Genomic DNA, 19,912 nt, shown 5'->3' with positions numbered 1-19,912 from the left:
AGCCAACACATTTGAGAAAAGATTTATAATTGTAAAGTGCTGGAGGGGTAGGTATCTGCTGCCCTGGATCTATTTCGAAAAGGAGGGCTACAGGGGTGAGATACGGAGAGTCTTAGACTAACCTCAAAGACCTTGTGCCAACTCTACTGCACCCATGATCCAAGAACACGGGTAATGACATATTCACTTGAAGGTCACTCTAGCGCAAGTCTGGAATAAGGACGTCCCAGGTATAAAACATCAAACATCAAATTATATCATGGATCCTCATCAGAACTGTTGTCACGTTTGTCTGAGATGGCATCATATATATTGATTGAAAGGAAAATTGAATCAGATGAGACCCTTTCATATGACACCCTCTCTTCTTTCCACATCAATCTTTTAGGTACTAGATTCACAAAAACTCAGAAATTTTACTCTTCTTTAGGACAGGGCTGAAGTGTCCTAAAGGATCACAGAACCCACCCCAAGTGAAGCCTGGGATCATGTCAGTCCTTGAAGAGTAGTGAATGGGCAATATTTGACTGGAATTTTCCATAGTTGTGTTCACTGCATAACACTCTATTACTAAATAAAGTGATTTTTTAGTGAGTGGAATTATTTGCAATATTTGGTTCATTTTTGATGACTACTTATTTCACTGAAGTGAAAAGTAATACAAGATTGGGATATAATGAAGGAGGACTGGACAGGCTAGTGTTGTATGATCTTGTTTTTTGGCTTTAAAAGCAGAAATACAGTACCCACTCTTTTCTTGCAGTATGTAACATGAGTTGACAAGTATCTAAGAAGCTCAGAAAATCCCTTATTCCAAAATCTTTGACAGAGGTCCTTACAGAAGGACTATGAACTTCTATTCTGGGTTGATTCAAGGGAGAAAGTGGCATCTTTTACCTAAAATGAATAGGCGAGCAAATAAGGAATCCCCACTGGCAAATGCAAACTTTTTGTACCTTTCCAGCACTGTTTGTACTTTTCCACCAATGTTTCAGAAGGAGGAACAGGCAATCATATTTTATCTCTGTTTACAACATTTTGACATGAGGAATAGCCTTACTTCCTTTTTATTATGTTAAACAGCATAACTTTTTTGTTTTAGACTGACATATTTCTTCAGCTATCTTTATCAGACACAGGTTGAAGCATATCACTTGTACAAAATCCTTTAAGTGTCCACACTGTGATGGCCTAATAATCTGACAAACTTCTATTTTCTCTTTTTAGACTAATCACTTAAATTCTTACAAATGCCCTAGGTTTCCACCATGCCAGGCTGTCCTTGAATACATCATGTACCTTGATGTCTCTGTCTTTTAATTTAGCCTGAATGTCTTTATAGTCCAGTCTTTCATCCCTACCTTCCAACATTGAAAGGAAAATTCATGATAGAAAGGAGAGTTTTGATAATCTCATTTCCTCCTCCAACACTTCCTTGGTTCACTTAAATTTGAATTAGCTCTCCTTCCTTTGACTTCACACAGCATATTGCTTGTACCTCTATTATAGCCTGATGTGTTTCATCCTATCGGATGGTATAATTAGTTATCTTCATAATCGCTAGATTGTAAGCTCTTTCCGAGTGGGGACTCTGTCCTGATCATCTGTGTATCTCTCAGAACAATTAGAATAGACCTGTGCTAAATAAATGTCCATTAGCAGACCCTTTGGAAATGTCTGTTAAATGGATAATACAAATGTCCCTGCATGTTTGTAAAACCGTTTTTTCAACTATCTAGCTCTGTATAATTGTTTCAGTATGTTATTTAAAGGCTCATCAAGTTATAAAATCTGAAAGCAAATTTAATAATTTAGAGCTATTGTTTTAATCATTGATATTGGGCACTGTAAAGCATTTGGAGATTACAAAAGCCACTTTTAAAAAACTTTTTTATTTACTGACAACTATGTCTGGTTTTTTCTCTTTAAAGAATTGTCTTTTTTCTCACAACAGTAAAATTTGCTCTTCCTTATTGGTCATCTGCCAAAGCATAAACTAAGTGTTCTAAATGCCACCCTATTGAACTGACTAGGATTTTCTCCATGGTTTCTCCAAAGTAATTACAGTATATTAACTTAAGTGTTTGGGAATCAAATTGAAGAAACTTCAAAAACGATCAAAAAGAAAACACCTCCTTCACAGCACCAGTGGCCCCCACAAGCTCCATGTCCATTTAACATTTAAAAAATCATCCAAATACAAATTTACCGTCTTTATCTGCAAGCTATAAGCTAAGGCAGAGTACACAACTCTAAACACCCTGACTGGCTTTTTAAAAAAAAAAATCCCAACTTTTGAGAACAGAAATTTAAGCAGCCACATTGTCTTACAATCAAAGGAAGTACAAATGAAAGCAAGTCAAATTTAAAAAGTATCACCTCCCTACCACACACACACACACACCCCTCCCAAAATGGAGTAGAGCTCACTTGTCTGTGGCAATGTGGTGCTATTTTTACTTTCTCTACCACAGCCTGCTGCGTTCTTATGGCAGGAAATGACAAGTCCCTCCCCACCATAGCCAGGGGACTCACTCAGTACCAGAAAGTGTGTTGGACAGGCACTGGTCTCCAAAATCTGCAATTAAGAAAAGATAATATTTTTTTCTTATTAAATTAACCTGCTGGTTTGCTCACTTTTATTTCTGACACAAGCCAATTGCTTACCACTCTATGTCATTACCTACTCCAAGTAAAACTGTACTTCTGGACACCTGTAGGCCTAGGGAATTAATCTGGCCTAGGGCGAATTTAGAAGTCATTTAAGCATAAGCTTGCTATTTATTTATTTCTAATTCCTTTCACTTAAATACATCTTGTGAAAGGCTAAAGGGAGAAGGCATTTCTAAATCAAAACTAGAAACAATAAATTAAAAGGCTTTTTTTTTTTCAGTGAATGGCATTATTTGCAATATTTGGTTGGTTTTTGATGACTATTTCACTAGAATGAAAACTAAACAACTGGCCACTTCTTGAGATTTTGTTTAGATTGAATTCATTGCATTTTCCACCTGTTTACTTTGTAACATTTTAACAAGCGTTAGAGCAATGAGGTTTAGCTCTAAGAGATGGCAAATGACTTGAATTCAGATGATGCCCCGTACTTACCAACTTAAGTATATGTCAGGTACAAAGAGTTTGGAGAAATAACTCTGACAGTTTGGAGGGCCATTCGCTGGTTTCAGCGAATGAGTAATTCAGTGGCAGAGTAATTGCAACTATGTGAAGTCTGGTTATTTTTATTTTAAAATGACCATCAAATGGTTATGTACTTCCATCATTTGTTATGTATTTGGCCTCTTTATCTATCTATCTATTTATCTACCTATCCATCCATCCATTCATCAGTCATTTAGACAAGGCTTCATAGACAAGATAAGAGGAAGTTTAAAACAAATGGATAACAATCCTAAGAATAAATTTATCTAAAACCGAGACCCTTCTTTTCTCACTATTTCTATTCTCACTATTCTCACTATTGAGAACATCACTGATAACTCAAAGTTTCAACTTTAAAGTCTTCTTTAATCCCATTCCTCCCCCTTCGTCCTGGCTTCCATTCTCTACCTGCTATTTAGAGTGCTACAGGGTTCATCTGACCTTCCCTGCAACATTATTCTGATCTACCTTATTTTTCCCTTAGTTCTATCTCTGTCTATCTGACTTTCTTATTATTCTCACAACCTTTCCGACTATGCCATCAACGTATCCTACATACCATACCAAGGTATTCATCCCCAAGAAATCTTCTTTGCCTAGGAGGATGAATGGTACTCTCCATTTGGAACCACTACATCTGGGAAAAGTTACCCAAGAAATACAACACAACACACACACATACACACACACACACACACACACACACACACACTACCTTTCTAGACTCCATCAATGAGTTGAAACTTTTAGAACATGGGATTCCCCACAGTGACAATTTTTAAAACATAAACTTGGGGCTGGCCCAGTGGCTTAGTGGTTAAGTTCATGCTCTCCGCTTCAGTGGCCTAGGGTTCACAGGTTCAGATCCCAGGTACAGAGGTAGCACTGTTAGTCAAGCCACGCTCTGGTGGCATCCCACATAAAATAGAGGCAGATTGGCACAGATGTTAGCTCAGCAACAAACTTCCTCAACAAAAAGGAAGATTGGCAACTGATGTTAGGGCCAATTTTCCTCGCAAAAACCAAAAATTTTAAAATATAAAAAATTGAACTTATCAGAAAGCAAGCATCCAAATGAGTTTGCCTTTCCTAAGCTGTCACTTTGAAAGGCTACATGATTATCTCAATTATACTCCTACTGTTCAGGAAAATTTTGGAATTCTCCTTTAGAGTTTCTACATTACATACTTTAGAATAATTCCCGTGGTGACAAATCCTTGTCTTTTAAGGGTAGTTGAATTTTGGGAAATATTCAAAAGCCATTCTTCGGAACCAAGTCTGAAAGATGAAGTTAAGTTTCAATTTAAAAATGCCATTTTTGGTCAAAAGCAAGGTATGATAAGGTATGACCATACTGTGTTAAGACTCATTTTTATTGATTAGCTCAAACCAGTATCAAAGATAATTTCAAAGAACAAGTTATGAGAATATTTGGTGAAATGAAGCATCAGTAGGGTAAGTATATAGCTTTTCAAAGTGACCATTTGAAAGTAACATTTATTCGAAAATATAAATTGTGATGTATTTATTTAAATTAGTCATAGCAAAGGCAACTTGGTGTAATGAAAGTAATATTAGATTGCAAGTGGGAAGTCTTGAGTTCTTGTTACACCTCTTCCTGTGTGATCTTGGGCAAGTCAATTTCTCTGAGATCCATTTCTTCTTTGAAATGTGTTGGTTAAACCAAAGAACTTTTAAGGGCTCTTCTAGCTCTAATATTTAGTCATTTTCCATCTGGGTTTTAAATACCCTAGTATTCCATGCCATATATATGTTTTCATGTGCATGCACATTTAATTATTGCATAATATGCAATTTTTTATAAATAATGAGGCATTATTTGTAGTGGGCAAGAGCATGGACTCTGGAACCAGTCTTCCTGGATTCAAATTCCGGCTCTGCCACTGAGTAGCCGTGTGACTTTGGGCAAGTTACTTAAACATTTCTGTGTCTCAATTGCTTCATTTGTAAAATGAGATGGTAACAGTGCCTACCTATCTCTATGAGTATTTAATAAGTTAACGTTTCTGAGTTTCTATAGTAAGCGCTATATAAATATAACAAATAAAATGAACAAATTGTTAGCATTTTAAACAGTATAAAATAACTGTGTGCACACATAAATGCTGTGGACAAAGACTGAATGCTGGCTAATGTCTCCAGGAGGAAATTATTTAAACAAATTACATAGATATCTTTATATGCCTATTAATAAAAAAGTTTTATTGGTATTTGTTTTGTTTTGCTTTTCTGTTTGTTTGCTAATACTAGTGGTTGAGTACTCTTTCTCTCTTTAAAGCCTGAGGTTGTATCTTGATTAGGGACTTTCATGGCTATTAATAAATGAAAATGCATTAAAATTTTTCCCAGTTAATTTGAATTTCATATCACAATAGGGATTCAGACTCAACCAGCACTTCTATTTTTTAATTCCTCCAACGGAGGTATAGTACTTTACTCGAGCCAATGGATAATTACTTTTGACAATAGAAGTATGTTATTACCACCACCTATTATTAGTCACTAATTCACGAGTATTACAAACATAATATGTTTTGGACAGTTACCTGATTCTTTTCTCCCTGTCTCATTGAGCTCTCCAACTATACTCATCCTGATTACATCAGGGAAAAAAATATCAAGTGGTCTTAAACAGGGGCTTTTCCCCTTTTATGAGAAAGTGCAACTAGAAAGAAAAGATGAAGTGGCTTCAATTTGGCTTCCAGATATCCATAAACTGATACATTAAATACTTAAGTTAAACAAACACATATTCACATACAAGGGTATGTGCATTATAAGGAGTTGTACTAGTTATTAAAACCCTGACCTCCTAGTTTGTGATATAATTGAATGCAACCATGTTTAGGGTATTTTTTTATCCATGTTTAAGTGATCTGTGTAGTCATTTTGCTCATGATTTTTTAAACTGAGCTGAAGTATTAGACATGTCCTCTTACAATGGTTAGATATCTAGGCTGGTGCTTTGGTAATCCACTTCTTCTAAGAATAGGCAACCAGACAAAGGAGCCAAAATCAAACATAACAAACACTCCCCTTACCTCCGAAATCGGCGTATTCCAAATATGTTCTTAACCAAAGACTCGTTGACTTTTAAGCTTACCAATCAGTGAGTAGACACTTGCCTAATATTCATGTGATTCACTTACAACTACTGTAATCTTCCTTCTCAGCAAACATCATCCCCTTCCTCAACACACACGTTACTCTCTACTATATGACTAGAGTGGCCAATATGTGCTGAGTTCTGAGTGATATAGATATCTCCTTAAAGTCTAGAATTGAAAGGATTTGTGTAATTTGTACATAGACTTACTTTCAAAGTGGGAATAAAGACTGGGTAACCTGGTTTCCCCTTCTGAAGCCTAAGCAGATTAAACAGTCCATTAAAAAACAGGGCCAGGATTAGGGTGTGGTGAGTGAGGGACTCTCCTTGGACACAAAATTTCAGGGATTGCCAAAGAGCTCAGTAATCAAGATACGTAACATTTTAGTGCAATATTTTTAAAAGATCAAAATGAATGCAAATCCATGGTGAACATAATATCAAAATAGTAAATAAAGACAGAATCAGTATGATTGATTTTTCCTTTTGTCTCAGGCTCCAATATGACTCAACATGGCACTATGAAAAAGAAGGTCACGTTCTACCAAATACTCCAGAAACAGCAGCCTTGTGTATTCTATAAGATTACATTCATTGACTGGTAGAACCTGGCCATTACTTGGTAGTCTATCAAGTGGACCAGCAAATGTGGGACAGGTGGCTAGTGAGGGCTCTCAGAACCAGCCCAGGTTCCACAGAGTGAAAGAGCACTCTTTTAGAGATGATGTCAAAACCATTTTGAGTACCTCCTGACTTCTCCAGTGCTGGTAGAATTTCTTACTCAGAGCTATAGGGTCTCCCGAGGAAGCCATGGGGAATCTGGCTGGTTTAATTCATTTATGCCTGAAAGAACATAGACAATCAGTGCTCAAGTACAGCATGAAGAAAATGCTGACAGAGGACTGGGAAGTTTCAGCAGGTAGATGCTGAGACCCCCAAAGTGGATTACCATGGGCAAAAGAAACTATAGAGAGAGTTACACTCAGCCCTTCATGGTAGCAAACTAGAGTTAGTGGGAATACGTTTACCATCTGACATCTCTTCTTGACTTGGCAGCCTTTTGAAAGGGTGAGAGAAGGTAGGAATATCAGTGGAAGGGTTCACAAGTCACTCCCTGGTCACAAGGAGCTCTTAACTATGATGAGCTAGCCTAGAAAAATCCTACAGCTTCTAGTCAAACTCACAACAGTTAGAAAGTAGAAACTGAGGTTTTCTCAGTGGGAGATCTTTTCTGGGTTCTCATGATCCCAACTGTTTCATTGATTAGTAGATACACATGGAGGGAGACCCAGCTGGCCACCGGCTGTTAGCATAGCTGGTGTGATAGGTTAATTTCTACAGAAAACTGACTTACAGGTACCCTTGCCATGCTCATAGATGGCTTCCTACAGGGGTGATTTAGGAGCATCAAAAACCACATTTCACTCCTCTCTGCTCCACTTTACTCAATGATCTCTCACCCAAGCTCGGTACCTTACCTGAAATATCCCATTATAGATTCAATCCTTTAAGACACTTTGTCCCCAAGAATCTCCTAATAAAATGAAAATACTATAAGGAGGATTTTCACATTAACATATTAACCGTAATCAATCAGATAAGCTATTTTTCACCTTAGAAAGTGGTTGAGATGAAATACAATGAGAGATACATTTTACTTGGTAGAAGAGGGGAAGTAAAGGAACATAGAAGGGGACAGTCTTAGGTAGTGCAATATGGTGGGATAACCTGAGAAGCCAGATTACATCATAACTGTTGTCAGAGAATTCTACAAAGGGGAGGATAGGGCAGAAAAGATAGAAGGCAGACAACCAATGCAATAGCTGTCACTTAAACAAATCCGCTTCAAGCTAGTCCTTTTAACGACATTTTCTCATCTAGGCTGCAAGCTCCTTGGGGAGAGGGATCCTTTCAAAGAGTTCAAATGCCAGCTTGAGTTGGGGAATATTGAAATACTTTCTTCCCTTCTCTCTCTCCTCCTCACTCTTTTCCTCTTATAACATAAGTATAATAAACAACGCCTACACCTGGGGTATATTGTTAAGATTACATAAGGTATGCCAAGTAAAAGCCAGTAAGAGAGTGCTTGGCACGTAATAGATACTCAATACATGTTATCTGACCTTATATTTTTGCCTCTAACACTTGGTAAATAGGATACTAGGCACACAGGAACATCTAAATAAATGCTTTGAAAGGACCTGATAAAGAAAAGTTAGTGGTGAGGATAAAACAGACTGAAGTTCTTTCTAAATTCCTTTATCTTTAAAAGAAGGTAACAGTGTGTAAGAAACAGACTGGAGGAAAGGATGAGTAACCAAAAGGCATTCCCAGAGGCCCCAGGATCCATAGCAGTCTGTCATGGGGGCTAGGAAAGAAAGCTGAGATAGGAAGTTACAAACTGACAACGTTATGATCCCTACCGGTAGCTTTTTTGTGTGTGACGGCAGAACCAGAACAATCCAAGTACCACCTGAGTGAGGCATATGTGTGAGGACAAACTAGAGCCATAGTCCACAGGGAGAGAATTCAGTGACAGAGCAGGGTCACAAATTAATCGTAAACACCACTAGACAAATCCAGCTGGCTAGAAGCAAATTCTATTGAAATGGTGACTATTCTCAGGTGCTTTCTTATAAAAATCATTTAATTTATTATATTTCATGGACAAGAGTCAGGCAAGATATAAAAATGTGGGTTTTTGTTTGGAGGTCACTTCATCAATTTCTCCTAGAACAGCATATACCCTAAAACTATTCTGTTTTACTTGCTGGATTTTCCAACTCCTAAGACAGACTGCTTAAGCTGAGAGTAAGCAGGGTGTAGGGGAAAGAGCACTGGTCAGAGACATAGGATACCTGGCTTCTAGTCTTGGTCTTATCACTAATTAGTGGTGTTACCTTGGGAAAGTCTCTTCTATCTCTGGGCCTCAGTCTTTCATCTGTAAAATGAAAGAGTTAGACTAGATTATCCCTAAGGTTCCTTTGAGTTCTGACAGTCTAAGTATAGTAGAAAGTTTGATTTGGCAGATAGGCCCAACTTCATATAAAAATTAGGGCATAATTGAAGAAATGCTGTCCTTCCTATCCAGTGCTTCCTTACCTCAGGTCTGACCAAGAGTCCTCACACCACAACCGTAACTGCCTGGATTATATCCAACCCAAGACCCACACTGTTAGGCAGACTTTCCTGGTTGGCACAGACTTGTTCTTATCATGGACTGCTTCCCATCAAATCATTCCTTAGGGCCAGTGTCTCTAATTTTGAGCTCAAAACCACTGAGATTTGATAAGTGAGTTTAAGCTAATGCATTAATGACAGAGAACTAGAAAATATTATCCAGGACCTTCACAGAGAAAATGTAAGCATTTTTCAAGCAGATTTCTTTTAAGTAATTCATGGGAAACATTGAAAACCCAAGCGAAAAGGAGCACAGTACCATGGGAGGAGAGTAGGGGAGAGGTTTTAAACAGGTTTCACCTCTCATATCATACACCGAAGCCTGCTCAGTAGCCTACACATGGAGTAAGTAATTCAAAATGTTCAGTCAGCACATACTTATTGAGCACCTGGGGCAGTAAGCTGTTTTCATTGATAAGCCCAAAGTCAACATAGATAATGATTCAATGAGCCTTATAATTTTTCAATTGTTGGCAGAACTGGTTGAACATTTTAAATAAATACTAGACTTTTTAATCTTCATTAAATCTATATTAATAATCTATTAGTCTCTATTGATTCTTTAGTCTTTACAAACAGGATAACTGAGGGCTAGAGAAAATAAGGGATTCATCCTTAATTACATAGCAAGTTAATAGCAGACCCAGGACTAGAACCTAAGTTTTAATTCAAAAAACTTGTGTTCCTTTATCCACATCACACTTCCTCAAAACTACATATTCTCTAGTATGTGTGTGGATATTTCTCTTCCCCTCATATAGTCAGACAATTTTTATGTAAGCTTTGTTTATGTTATTAGGGCTGTCAATTTTCTAAATCAATACTAGTATACAAATCACTGGAAACAAGCATCATGCATTTTTTTTTCTGCAATGGCATGGAAACCAGTGTTCTTGATTATGTGCAGAAAAAATCAACACCTATTCCTGCCTCTTCTCCATTTCTCTCCCTACATCCCCCACACATACAGAACACAGACATGCAGACATCCGTTTCTGCTGAGATGCAAGACTGGAAGAAAATAACCAAAATGGGACAAATGTTCCTTTTTCCTCTTTGACCTCTTTCCTGCTGTTAGAGTTTGCTAAATTATCAATCTAGGACAAAGGAATGAAATGATGAGATGAGCAATACCTTGTTGTAAATCAAGTCACTATGCTAGATGTCACTGGAGATAAGAAAGGAGCGACATGGCCTCCCTCCTTGAAAACTTGTAGACAGGTAGCAGTGACACAACAGATAAAACAGAGAATAATGAGTAAAATCAATTGCTAAACTGAGCAAGCCAAATGCTAAGCTCTATAGAAAGCTTCCAAATATTTAAGGTACAAATCCATAATAGTCTTTACTGTGGCTGTGTCATTCTATATGGCATTTCTAAAAGCAGTGATTTTACTAATCCATAAAACTCATAATTTTTCTCATTTATTCAGCTCAAGCCTTATAAATATTCTGTTCCTCACAAGAATTTCAAGCTGAAGCTTAACCAAGCATAATGCTCCCATGTGCTGAAGGAAATCTGTCAGGTGAAAGGGAGGTGCAACTTAATTTTCCCAGTGTGATTTCAATTCAATTGCACACGGCATTTTGCAAATTGTACAGAGGAACTCTGACCAAAAAGAGACAAAATATCTATTAGGCATTAGCATAGTGATCCATACCCTTGAGAAAGAGATTCTCTCAATCACACCATTTTCACAGATAGGGAAACGGAAAAATGAGGACGCATACTGCCTTGTTCAGGTTTATACCCCCTAGCTGGCCCCAAAGGAGCACAACTTGAAGCTCAAGCTTGTGATCGGTGCCTGCTAAAAGTATGATTTAGAGCAGAGTTCAAGGATGGATGTCCCAAGGCACTTTCTCTATTTCCTCTTGGATAAGGAAGCACAGCCATGGTGGTGGGGGTTGCAGAGAGCAGGAATAACCAACATTATCAGGAGACAGACTATCCTAAAAGCTTGTTCCTGTGTTTTTGTTTTCGTTTTTGACCCAGAATTCTGTAGCTAGTTGGGTCAGATTGTTGCAACACTGAGCTCCTAAACTTAAGTATGTGAGTTAGAGTTCAGTTAATGCTCTCTGTAACATAGCAATAGATTATGCTCTGAACCTGAGACAGGTATCCGGTTACTCCAAGTCGTGGGTCCTAACGAAAAACCTGACTTGCAAATATAAATATAGCTCTACCCTCTCTTCTAATGGTTGGTGTGTAGCTTCAATTTTGTATGTCAAAGATCTCAAGTTTTCTCTCCAATTTTGATGCCCATAGTCAATACAGAGTGTAGTATGAGGCCAGCAAACAAGTATACATATAAATAAATCTATTCCCGTAGACTTGTTTAGAGAGTCTCTACGTACAATTTTTTTCTGAGCCCTTCCCTTGTGTTTATTTTAACCTGCATCTAAAACTACATAGTCTGCCCTAGTCTCCGATATAGCCTTGTATCTGGAATTCAGAACCTTTGTTCCAACCTTAGCATGACTTAGATTAGGTTAGGGATAAGAAAGCAGATCTTTTGCAAAAGCTCTGATGTGATTTTCTTTTTGCACCACATCAGCTTAAGTGTGAATGGGGATGATGACTCTCTGTTTAAGGCAAAATAAGTCATGAAGTCACCTACCTTCTTCTAAATCCCCTTTGTATTGTTAGATTTAGTATGTGCTACTTTTTCTTTCCCAAATAAATGAGCTCCATGGGGGCAGGGGCTACATCTTACATGACTCTTATTGTTGCCCATGCTATACTGGAAAAATAGTAAACATGATATAAAGATTAAAGAGAATTAAAGTATTTCATCTACGCTTTCTATGATCCCCATTTTTTACCCATTTTATTCCCTACTTTATGTGTTCTATCTGCCCGCCATTTCCTAGTTCACCCAGGCTAAATCTAATAAAAGAAAAATGTGTTTTGAAATTAGTACATCTTGACTCCCTCTATTATGAACTCTCTTGATTCTCAAATGGAAAGGAACAAAATAGTGAGATGTGGCTTTATCATATAGATATCCTAGTATAATGGAAAGGGTTTTGAAAATGAACCAAGACAGCTGTACAACTTTGGGCAAGTTATTTAATTTCTTTAACATTGGTTTCCTCATGTATAAAATGAGGAAAATAATAGAGTTATTGTCAAAATGTAAGAGATTTTGCCCAATGCTTAATATATCATAAGTGCTCAATAAAGAGGAATCATTATTATTTTTGATGGTTGAGAACCCAAAATCAAAGTTAGAGCAAGTAGCAGATAGCCTTCAAAAATCTGGTAAATCCTAGACTTTAGGGAAGTGCTTAAATATTTAATAGCTTATTCTGGAGTCATTTCTAGGAAGATACTTGATTTAGAATAGGGCATACTTTTTGTGGAGAAAATCAACAGCTCAGAAATGGCCTGAATCTGATGTTGATCCTTAGTTCATGGTGAGGACTTAGGCCCTGCTTTAAAGTCCACAGCTTGAGATTTGAGGAGGATTTGGGAAAAACTATATGTACTTCTAAGCCCCTAAATCACATTGGAAAATTCTGGTTATTTTCCCTTTGCTATAAAAACCAAACTGGCCTTCCAGAGCTGTAAGAATAGGACGAGGCCAAAGGCTCAGAATTCTCCATTAAGAAAATTAAGTCAGCATGCATAGGTGTGAGACTTAACAAATCAAAACTAATTTACATTCCAAAATGAATTTTTCACGCCTAAAAATAATTCACATAGCCCACAAAAGGGCTATCTGAAATTAAAACTTTATTTTGAAGACAAATTTTTATACATGGAAAGAAATCAATTCCATATTTTTAATAAATACGCTGAAATTTTACATAAAAAGATAATGAACTCATCATCATTTCTGAGAAGTACTTCATATTCTTTGGCCCAATATTGCAAGGGGACTAATGCATCAAAACAATCCTAAATTAGACTTAAAATTTCCAAAGCAACATCATACAGTCTTCAGAGGGGAGTGTATTAGAGTGGTTCACCATCAATTTTCATTTTATATGTATCCAAAATATTTCCAACAATTTCCCAAATGTGTCACTAAATGAAAAGACTGGGGAAAAGACTGCATCTCTATCTAGTGCATTAAAGCAGCCTGCATATTGGAGATCCCATAGCATTTGGGGAGGCGTCAGCATGATTCACCGTCATGCCCATGTACTCCAGATATTGGTTTAGCCTGGGTTTTTACTCTGGCTTTATATGTTCGGCCCAAGTCTCAGTGAAGGAATAACTTATAACCCAAGGTAATCAATCTTAATATCTCTTCCCTATTGGACCACGTCACAGAAATTTTCAAATTTGCTGATTCTCGGAGGTCAGGAAGTTTTAAACTTCCTGAGTGATTTTTCCCCTATGAAAGACTCAAACAGATACACAGATAATAGTTTTAAATGTTCAATTCTTACAAGTGTAATTTAGAGCTAAGATGGTTATTAACAGATAATTCTATGTCAAATATGATCCAGGTCATACTCTGTGAGTTCTGAAAAACAGCGCTTTCTCTCTGCAGACTGCAAGATGTCTTTATAGTGCTTTGCCTGATCAAATTTCATGGTCCTAAATCAAGGGAAGTTTACTCTATTCTCCATGACCAAAAAGCCACTTTCAGCAAGTGGCCAGAGCACAACTGGGTATCCCAAAATCCGATGGATGATCGCCCACTCTGGATAACTTGGGCCCCAAGTCTACTTCCCCTAATTAATTTGGATTGGTTATCTACACTAGCCACTTCACAGTCTGTCATATTTATACTCTGCTTCAGCAAGCTAGATTATCATCAGGAAGGCTTTATTACATCCATCGACATAAAATTAATCACAAATTTTTCTCTTTTTAGTCCTGAGAAGCTTTTGAAGGTCATAGACGTTCAGAGGGAAAGGCATTACATAGTGTACCAGATGCCTTGATATGGACTGTGCCTGCTTTTAACAACAAACTAGATATTTCTATTGTCAGTGGTTCTTCCTCAGAGAGATTAATGCTGGGCTAGGTCAAGTGACTGAACTTTTCTTTATATTGAAGTAGTTTTATTAAGTATTAAAAATCAGTACTGCCTAGTTTTAACTCTGGCATCCTTAGAAAAAAGAGAACTCTGCTCGTACCTTCCAATTTAAAAAATGTTAGGACGAAGGGGAAAAAACATTAAACAACAACAATAAAAAAAATCAGATCTCAATCAAAAGTGTACCCAAGAAGATAGAAGCAGGATGCTATTTTTATCATGGGAATGTAGGGAGAAAAGCAAAGAAATATGTCTTTAGAATATTAAATGAGTAAAATCTTTGGCATAAAATTAACAAGGGCCAGGAAAATTCAGATTTAAAAATTTCCTCTGCAGGTCCCCACCACCCAAGCAAAAAAGAAAAACAAATAGAATTTTCCAAATTATTTCTACACTTAACAAGTTTAAACTATGCAAGTAAATTAGAAAAAACAGTAAGAGAACAACACTGTGCCTTACTGAAATAAAGTTTGTTTATTGGATCTGGGCTATGCTCTTCCTCTATCTACATTAACTGAATTATTTGGATAATCATTTAACTTTCCACTGTGAGAAGCATGTGTAAACATAACTTCACATCTTAGAGCACCTCTGATAGGTTTTTAGTAAACCTTATCCCACTTTGTCATATTATTACATTTAAAGATAAGACCAGTCTTTTCTTTTAGACTCCTTACAAATATGTTTAGCACATATCCTTGATTCTTTAATATGCACAATATATGGCAGTGGCCAAATGTGCATTAGTCTCAACAACTTCAATTTTCCTGGAAGAAGAGAAATAGCTCTTCAACTTTTATAGTCAATTGAGAACAGAAATTATTTCTGTAATTTGGAGCCACTGTCTTACTACTTTATTTGCCTCTGTAATCTGGGTGACTTTATTATATCCATTGATGCGACATTAATCACAAACATCAGGAAAATATTTCCCTTTTGCAATTTTGGAATTGAATGGCTTTTTAAAAAAAATACATCTGATGAATAATAAATAAGTCTATCCCCTACACGTAATTCATTCTCCAGCACTCCGTTTGGTCTGACACTTTAAAATAGAGTAGCCACCTAGGATAACAAACGTTTAGTTTTAAAGAACCAACTCATAGGTCACCTTATAACACCTAAAAAGATTAAATACTCCAAACAGTAAATCATTATTATTACTGTCACCCTATAAATAACTTATAAGAATTATTTTATCACGTAAAAATGTCATTACTTACAAGAAATATCTAGTAACATTTTATTAGCTTACAAGAAATACCTGAATCTAATCTACCAAGTAAAGCTGAAAATAGCTAAGTAAGTATAATTACAACAGTATTAAAGCCTTTCTTCTGTTGCTGACAATGTGGAAAAACCTTGCCATTGTCTGCCATATCAATGAAATTAAGAGTGAAAACAATAGAGTGTGACATTGAGCAAAAGCTTTTGGAAGAAACAAATATATTGACAAGAAGCAAGGAACTAGTTGAGAGGCTTTTGACTTGGTGGCAGATATTTGCATATATTGTAAGCCCTAGTGAGAGAGTAATTATGCTGCCCCAGATACAACTGAACCTAAATGGGCAGCCTTGGCTTATGCTCTGGGCACAAGTCATGCTTCGATGTGACCCACATACTGATCATGGCCAATACTTTAAACTTTGGTTTCCTCACTAGGTAATTAGAGTTAGTGAAGTTCCTGGCCCATACCAAAGTCTCCAGAGTCTATACAAACTTGATTTTGTTTAATATCCTGTACTTCTGATTGTTTCTCAAGAACTCTGTCTGCATTTTGATTACTGGCTGATGCTAATGCAGTCGTTACTGCAAATGAAAGTGATGACTCTGAAGCACACTCTCGCCTCCAAACTGTCTTCCAATGACTATACCAAAAGATGCCACCTTAATTTTCAAATCCTAGATATCACTCTGTTATGCAATAAAAATTAGTAATAGTGAAGCCACTAACTACTGCATCCTCTTCAGGATTCACATACCACCAATTATTATAATATTTAGTTCCCTCACACTTTATCCTAAGCCCCATATGCCTGATTTTGCCAGGCATATATCCTGTAATCTTGACTCCCTTCTCAAATTTGGAATCTCCTAGATCTCAGGACCTCCCGAATACTCTCTCTTGTCTTAGAGCTTAGCGAAATTCTTGCTCTGGTACTTGGTATAGCACATAAACATCCAGTACATGCTCAGGTCTGTGTTAGTGTTGTATTACAGCACTTAGTGTGTATTGATTTGCAATTTGAGATTTTTTTCTGTGGGCACAGTAGGAATAATTCTTTCCTAATCTCGCAGGGAAACAGTGGTAGAGCCCAGCAAATCAAGGCTTGCTACATTATTAGGGCCCTTGGGAGAAGCCTGAAGTGTGCCACTGGTATTGAGAGGTTCTTGAGTGATTTCAAAATGACATCTTTTAACATTTCCCAATGAATAATGCATGTGTCTCTTAATCCTCAAGCCTTGTTAAGCAGCAAGGAGAAGTGAAATTAGCACTGGACGAGGCATCAAGAGATGTAGGTTCTAGCCTTTTCTCTGTCACAGACTCACAGAGGTACTTGGCCCAGTCACTTCAACTCTCTGAGCCTCAGGTTTTCTAACTGTAAAATGCAAACTGTCAATCTACGTCACTTCTCAAAGCATAAGAGAGTCTGAGATGCTTGCCATCACTCCTGTGAGTGACAGGATTTGAATCTGTTTCTGATAAATTCTTATTTTTTGACTAGGGGTTTGGAGACTGATTCTTGAAACTTTTGGCAAGAGAGGAAAACTTTTGGAAGGTCACTTTAATAAGCAAGGGAAATGGGACTATCTGTGGTCCCTCCTCTCAAGATTAGGCGGGGGGGCAGGGGGGGGAGTCAGAAGAAGGAGTTAACTTCCTTTTCTGATTCCGGGCATCTGACTCGTGCAAAAAGTGTCTATGAGAGGAAGGCAGAAAGCATGCCTCTTTCTCCTTTTCATTTTGTTACCTAGTGCAAAGGGGGAAAATTGAATTCATCTATTCCTAAGGGTCTCTAGATGAAAATTCAGAGAGCTTTATGGAGGAGTCAATGCCCCATTTTGTGTTTATTCACCTTTACAATATTTAGTACCATATTACACTGGCCCCAACAGAAATAGATACACTATATGGTTCCTGTCTTACAGAAATATTACTGCAAATTATAGCAAGGTAGAACAGTACATGTGTTCACAAGTGCAAATTAAAAAATTTAATTGAATTTTAAAAATTAAAAGAAATTACTCCCCCTCCGATACAAATTTCTTGGAGGATGGTTTTTATGTGATTCAAATATTTGTTAGTGTGGCTGGTAGAATCTTTCCCTAGGCTAAAATATTGAATCCCATCTATAAAATTGATACCTTTGCCACCATACCTGAGATTTACAGCAGCTGCAGGAAAGAAATACTCTTTATTGAATGATCCAAAGCTCTCTAGCAAATGTAGCTCTGCTAACTGTGTAAAATTAAAATGTTTTTCTTCCCTGGAATGATCAGAACACTATAAAATGGAGTCCGTGCATACCACTGTTGACAGCAGAGAAAGGAGCAGGAAACTCATTTGAGACTTAATCCTGGATCATGTTGCACCATGGAAATACATCCTTTCCTTTCTTTTAATCTCTGAATGCAGCTCCTAGCAGTTTCATGCCATTGATAGCCCCATCTTTGGTTTAAAGTTAGGAGGCACCTTCCTCAATATTTTTTCTTTGAGCACAAAAGAGAGACAACATGCAAGCCAGGAAACAACTTCACGCACATTTTATCAAAACAAGTCAATTATGTATACGTAAAATTCAAATTTAATCCAAAATCATTTTATCCATTGTTGATTTTTTAATGTACTGATTATTTATTCTGATAGATACAGCTTCTCTGAAAAACAGAGCAACTGTGCCTATTGTCTTTCTTATTTCCCCTCTCTCATTATAAACATTTTTTTTTTTTCTGGAGTACTTTCTCTGAAAGCAGAATCTCTACAGCTAGCATTGATTACGATTCACTTTTACAGTGAAAATGTGTAACTGATACAAGCTGATAGGAGCATGCATTCATGTCAGTAAAGGTCCTCAGGTATTACAGTTCTCTTATTTGTTTGTAGCTCATTTTGAAAATAACACAAATTTAACCATTTTAATGATTCAGCAGATAAAAATATCATCTCCAAAGAGTTATAGCAAAGAAAAGATAAAAACCATCCTGCAAATTCATACAAGTAACTCTACTTAATACAGAGTTGGTTAAATTACAAATGTTCACAGGGCTATTTTATTCAATATCAATTGAGTGAAACACATGAAAAACCTCTCCATGTCAAACTTACATTTTTCCAAGTTTAAAGTTACCACCCCCCTCCTACCTCAGGCAGCCAACCGTATAATTATTTTTGCTTGTGCAAATACCAAGGAAATGACATACCAGGATGGTCCGGGTTCATTATATCCATACCACCCTTAGATCCGACAGGTTACCCAGACCTGGTGTGAAGAGGCCAATTCTAAATATCAAAGGTGAAAGGCACAAATGAGAGCTAATTAAGCATTAAAAAACTGGAGCCTACCGTTTCAGTTTCTTTCTGTTTTCTCCAGAGATCTTCAAGGAATTCATGCCACAGCCACTCCAACAAGGACACTACTGCTCTGTGCGTCAATTCCAGCTCCTTGTTCTGAGAACGACCAATCCAATTCCCCTTCACTACCAAAAAACAAAAAAAGGAAAGAAAGTGAAAAGGAAAGGAGAGAGAAAGAAAGAAATACACAAAGGAGGGAGGGAGGAAAGAGTAAAAAGAAAACAAAACAAAAGAAAGCCAAAAGAAAAATAAAGAAAGGAAAAGGAAAAAGAGAAGAAATAAAATTCTCATCATTACCTAACCACTACCATGTTGGAAAACATGGTAGTGAAATGTCAGAGTGAAATATGCAAGCCAGTCTGTGCACATTGAACATTTCCGTTTTCCAGGGGGCAGCTTGAGCTAGCTTGCTCTCTCTCTCTCTCTCTGATTAATGATGCAGGGCTATGCTATGAGCTGTACATAGAGCCTGCAAAGCTTCACATTTAGCAAAGAAACTCCCGTTTCTATTTATGGGGCCACAGTGCATTGTCTTCCAATCCTGTGGTTGCACTCAGCTTTGAGTTTGTGATAATACACAGCCTATTTGTTTATGGAACACTTTGCTGCAGCTAGTTGCCCTCTGGCCCCTCCCATAGATAGTGGACCGCTGCAGTCTTCACTGTGATCCTTTCTCACAGCCCCTCACAGTTGTTTTGTTCAGGTACCAAAGTGCACACTTCCTAAGGATGTGCCTTAAGTAGCTGATGATGGGGATAACCTCTGCCTAGGGTATTCTTGGATGTACAAACCTCCGAACTCCTGGCATTGAAATAAATACTACCCTACTCTTTAAGAGGAATTTGGAGATACTTCACTCACCTCCCACTTCCTGTCCACCCA

At 37.3% G+C, this 19,912-nt stretch overlaps 1 protein-coding gene across 5 annotated transcripts in view; it reads right to left on the bottom strand.

Moving 5' to 3' along the window:
* GPR174 (G protein-coupled receptor 174) overlaps positions 1–19,912 on the bottom strand; it is a 39,781-nt gene that overhangs the window by 13,424 nt on the left and 6,445 nt on the right. Inside the window, exons 1-3 of one of the 5 annotated variants that reach the window (XM_070606227.1) lie at positions 19,328–19,822; positions 19,022–19,155; positions 2,536–2,578 (exon numbers count right to left, since the gene is read on the bottom strand). Coding sequence is in view for 1 of the 5 variants with exons in the window: in XM_070606229.1 (XP_070462330.1) it covers positions 2,543–2,578; positions 19,022–19,155 (170 nt within the window). In the remaining 4 variants the exon portion in view is untranslated. Of the gene's footprint in view, positions 1–2,535; positions 2,579–9,186; positions 9,228–19,021; positions 19,156–19,327; positions 19,823–19,912 lie in introns of those variants that run through there. The other 4 variants (XM_070606226.1, XM_070606228.1, XM_070606229.1 and 1 more) reach the window with 4 other exon arrangements.

Source organism: Equus przewalskii, chromosome X, assembly GCF_037783145.1.
Source record: "Equus przewalskii isolate Varuska chromosome X, EquPr2, whole genome shotgun sequence".
Taxonomy (NCBI): Eukaryota; Metazoa; Chordata; class Mammalia; order Perissodactyla; family Equidae; genus Equus; species Equus przewalskii.
Note: the sequence above shows the minus strand (reverse complement) of the source record. Positions and strands in the feature narration are given on the sequence as shown.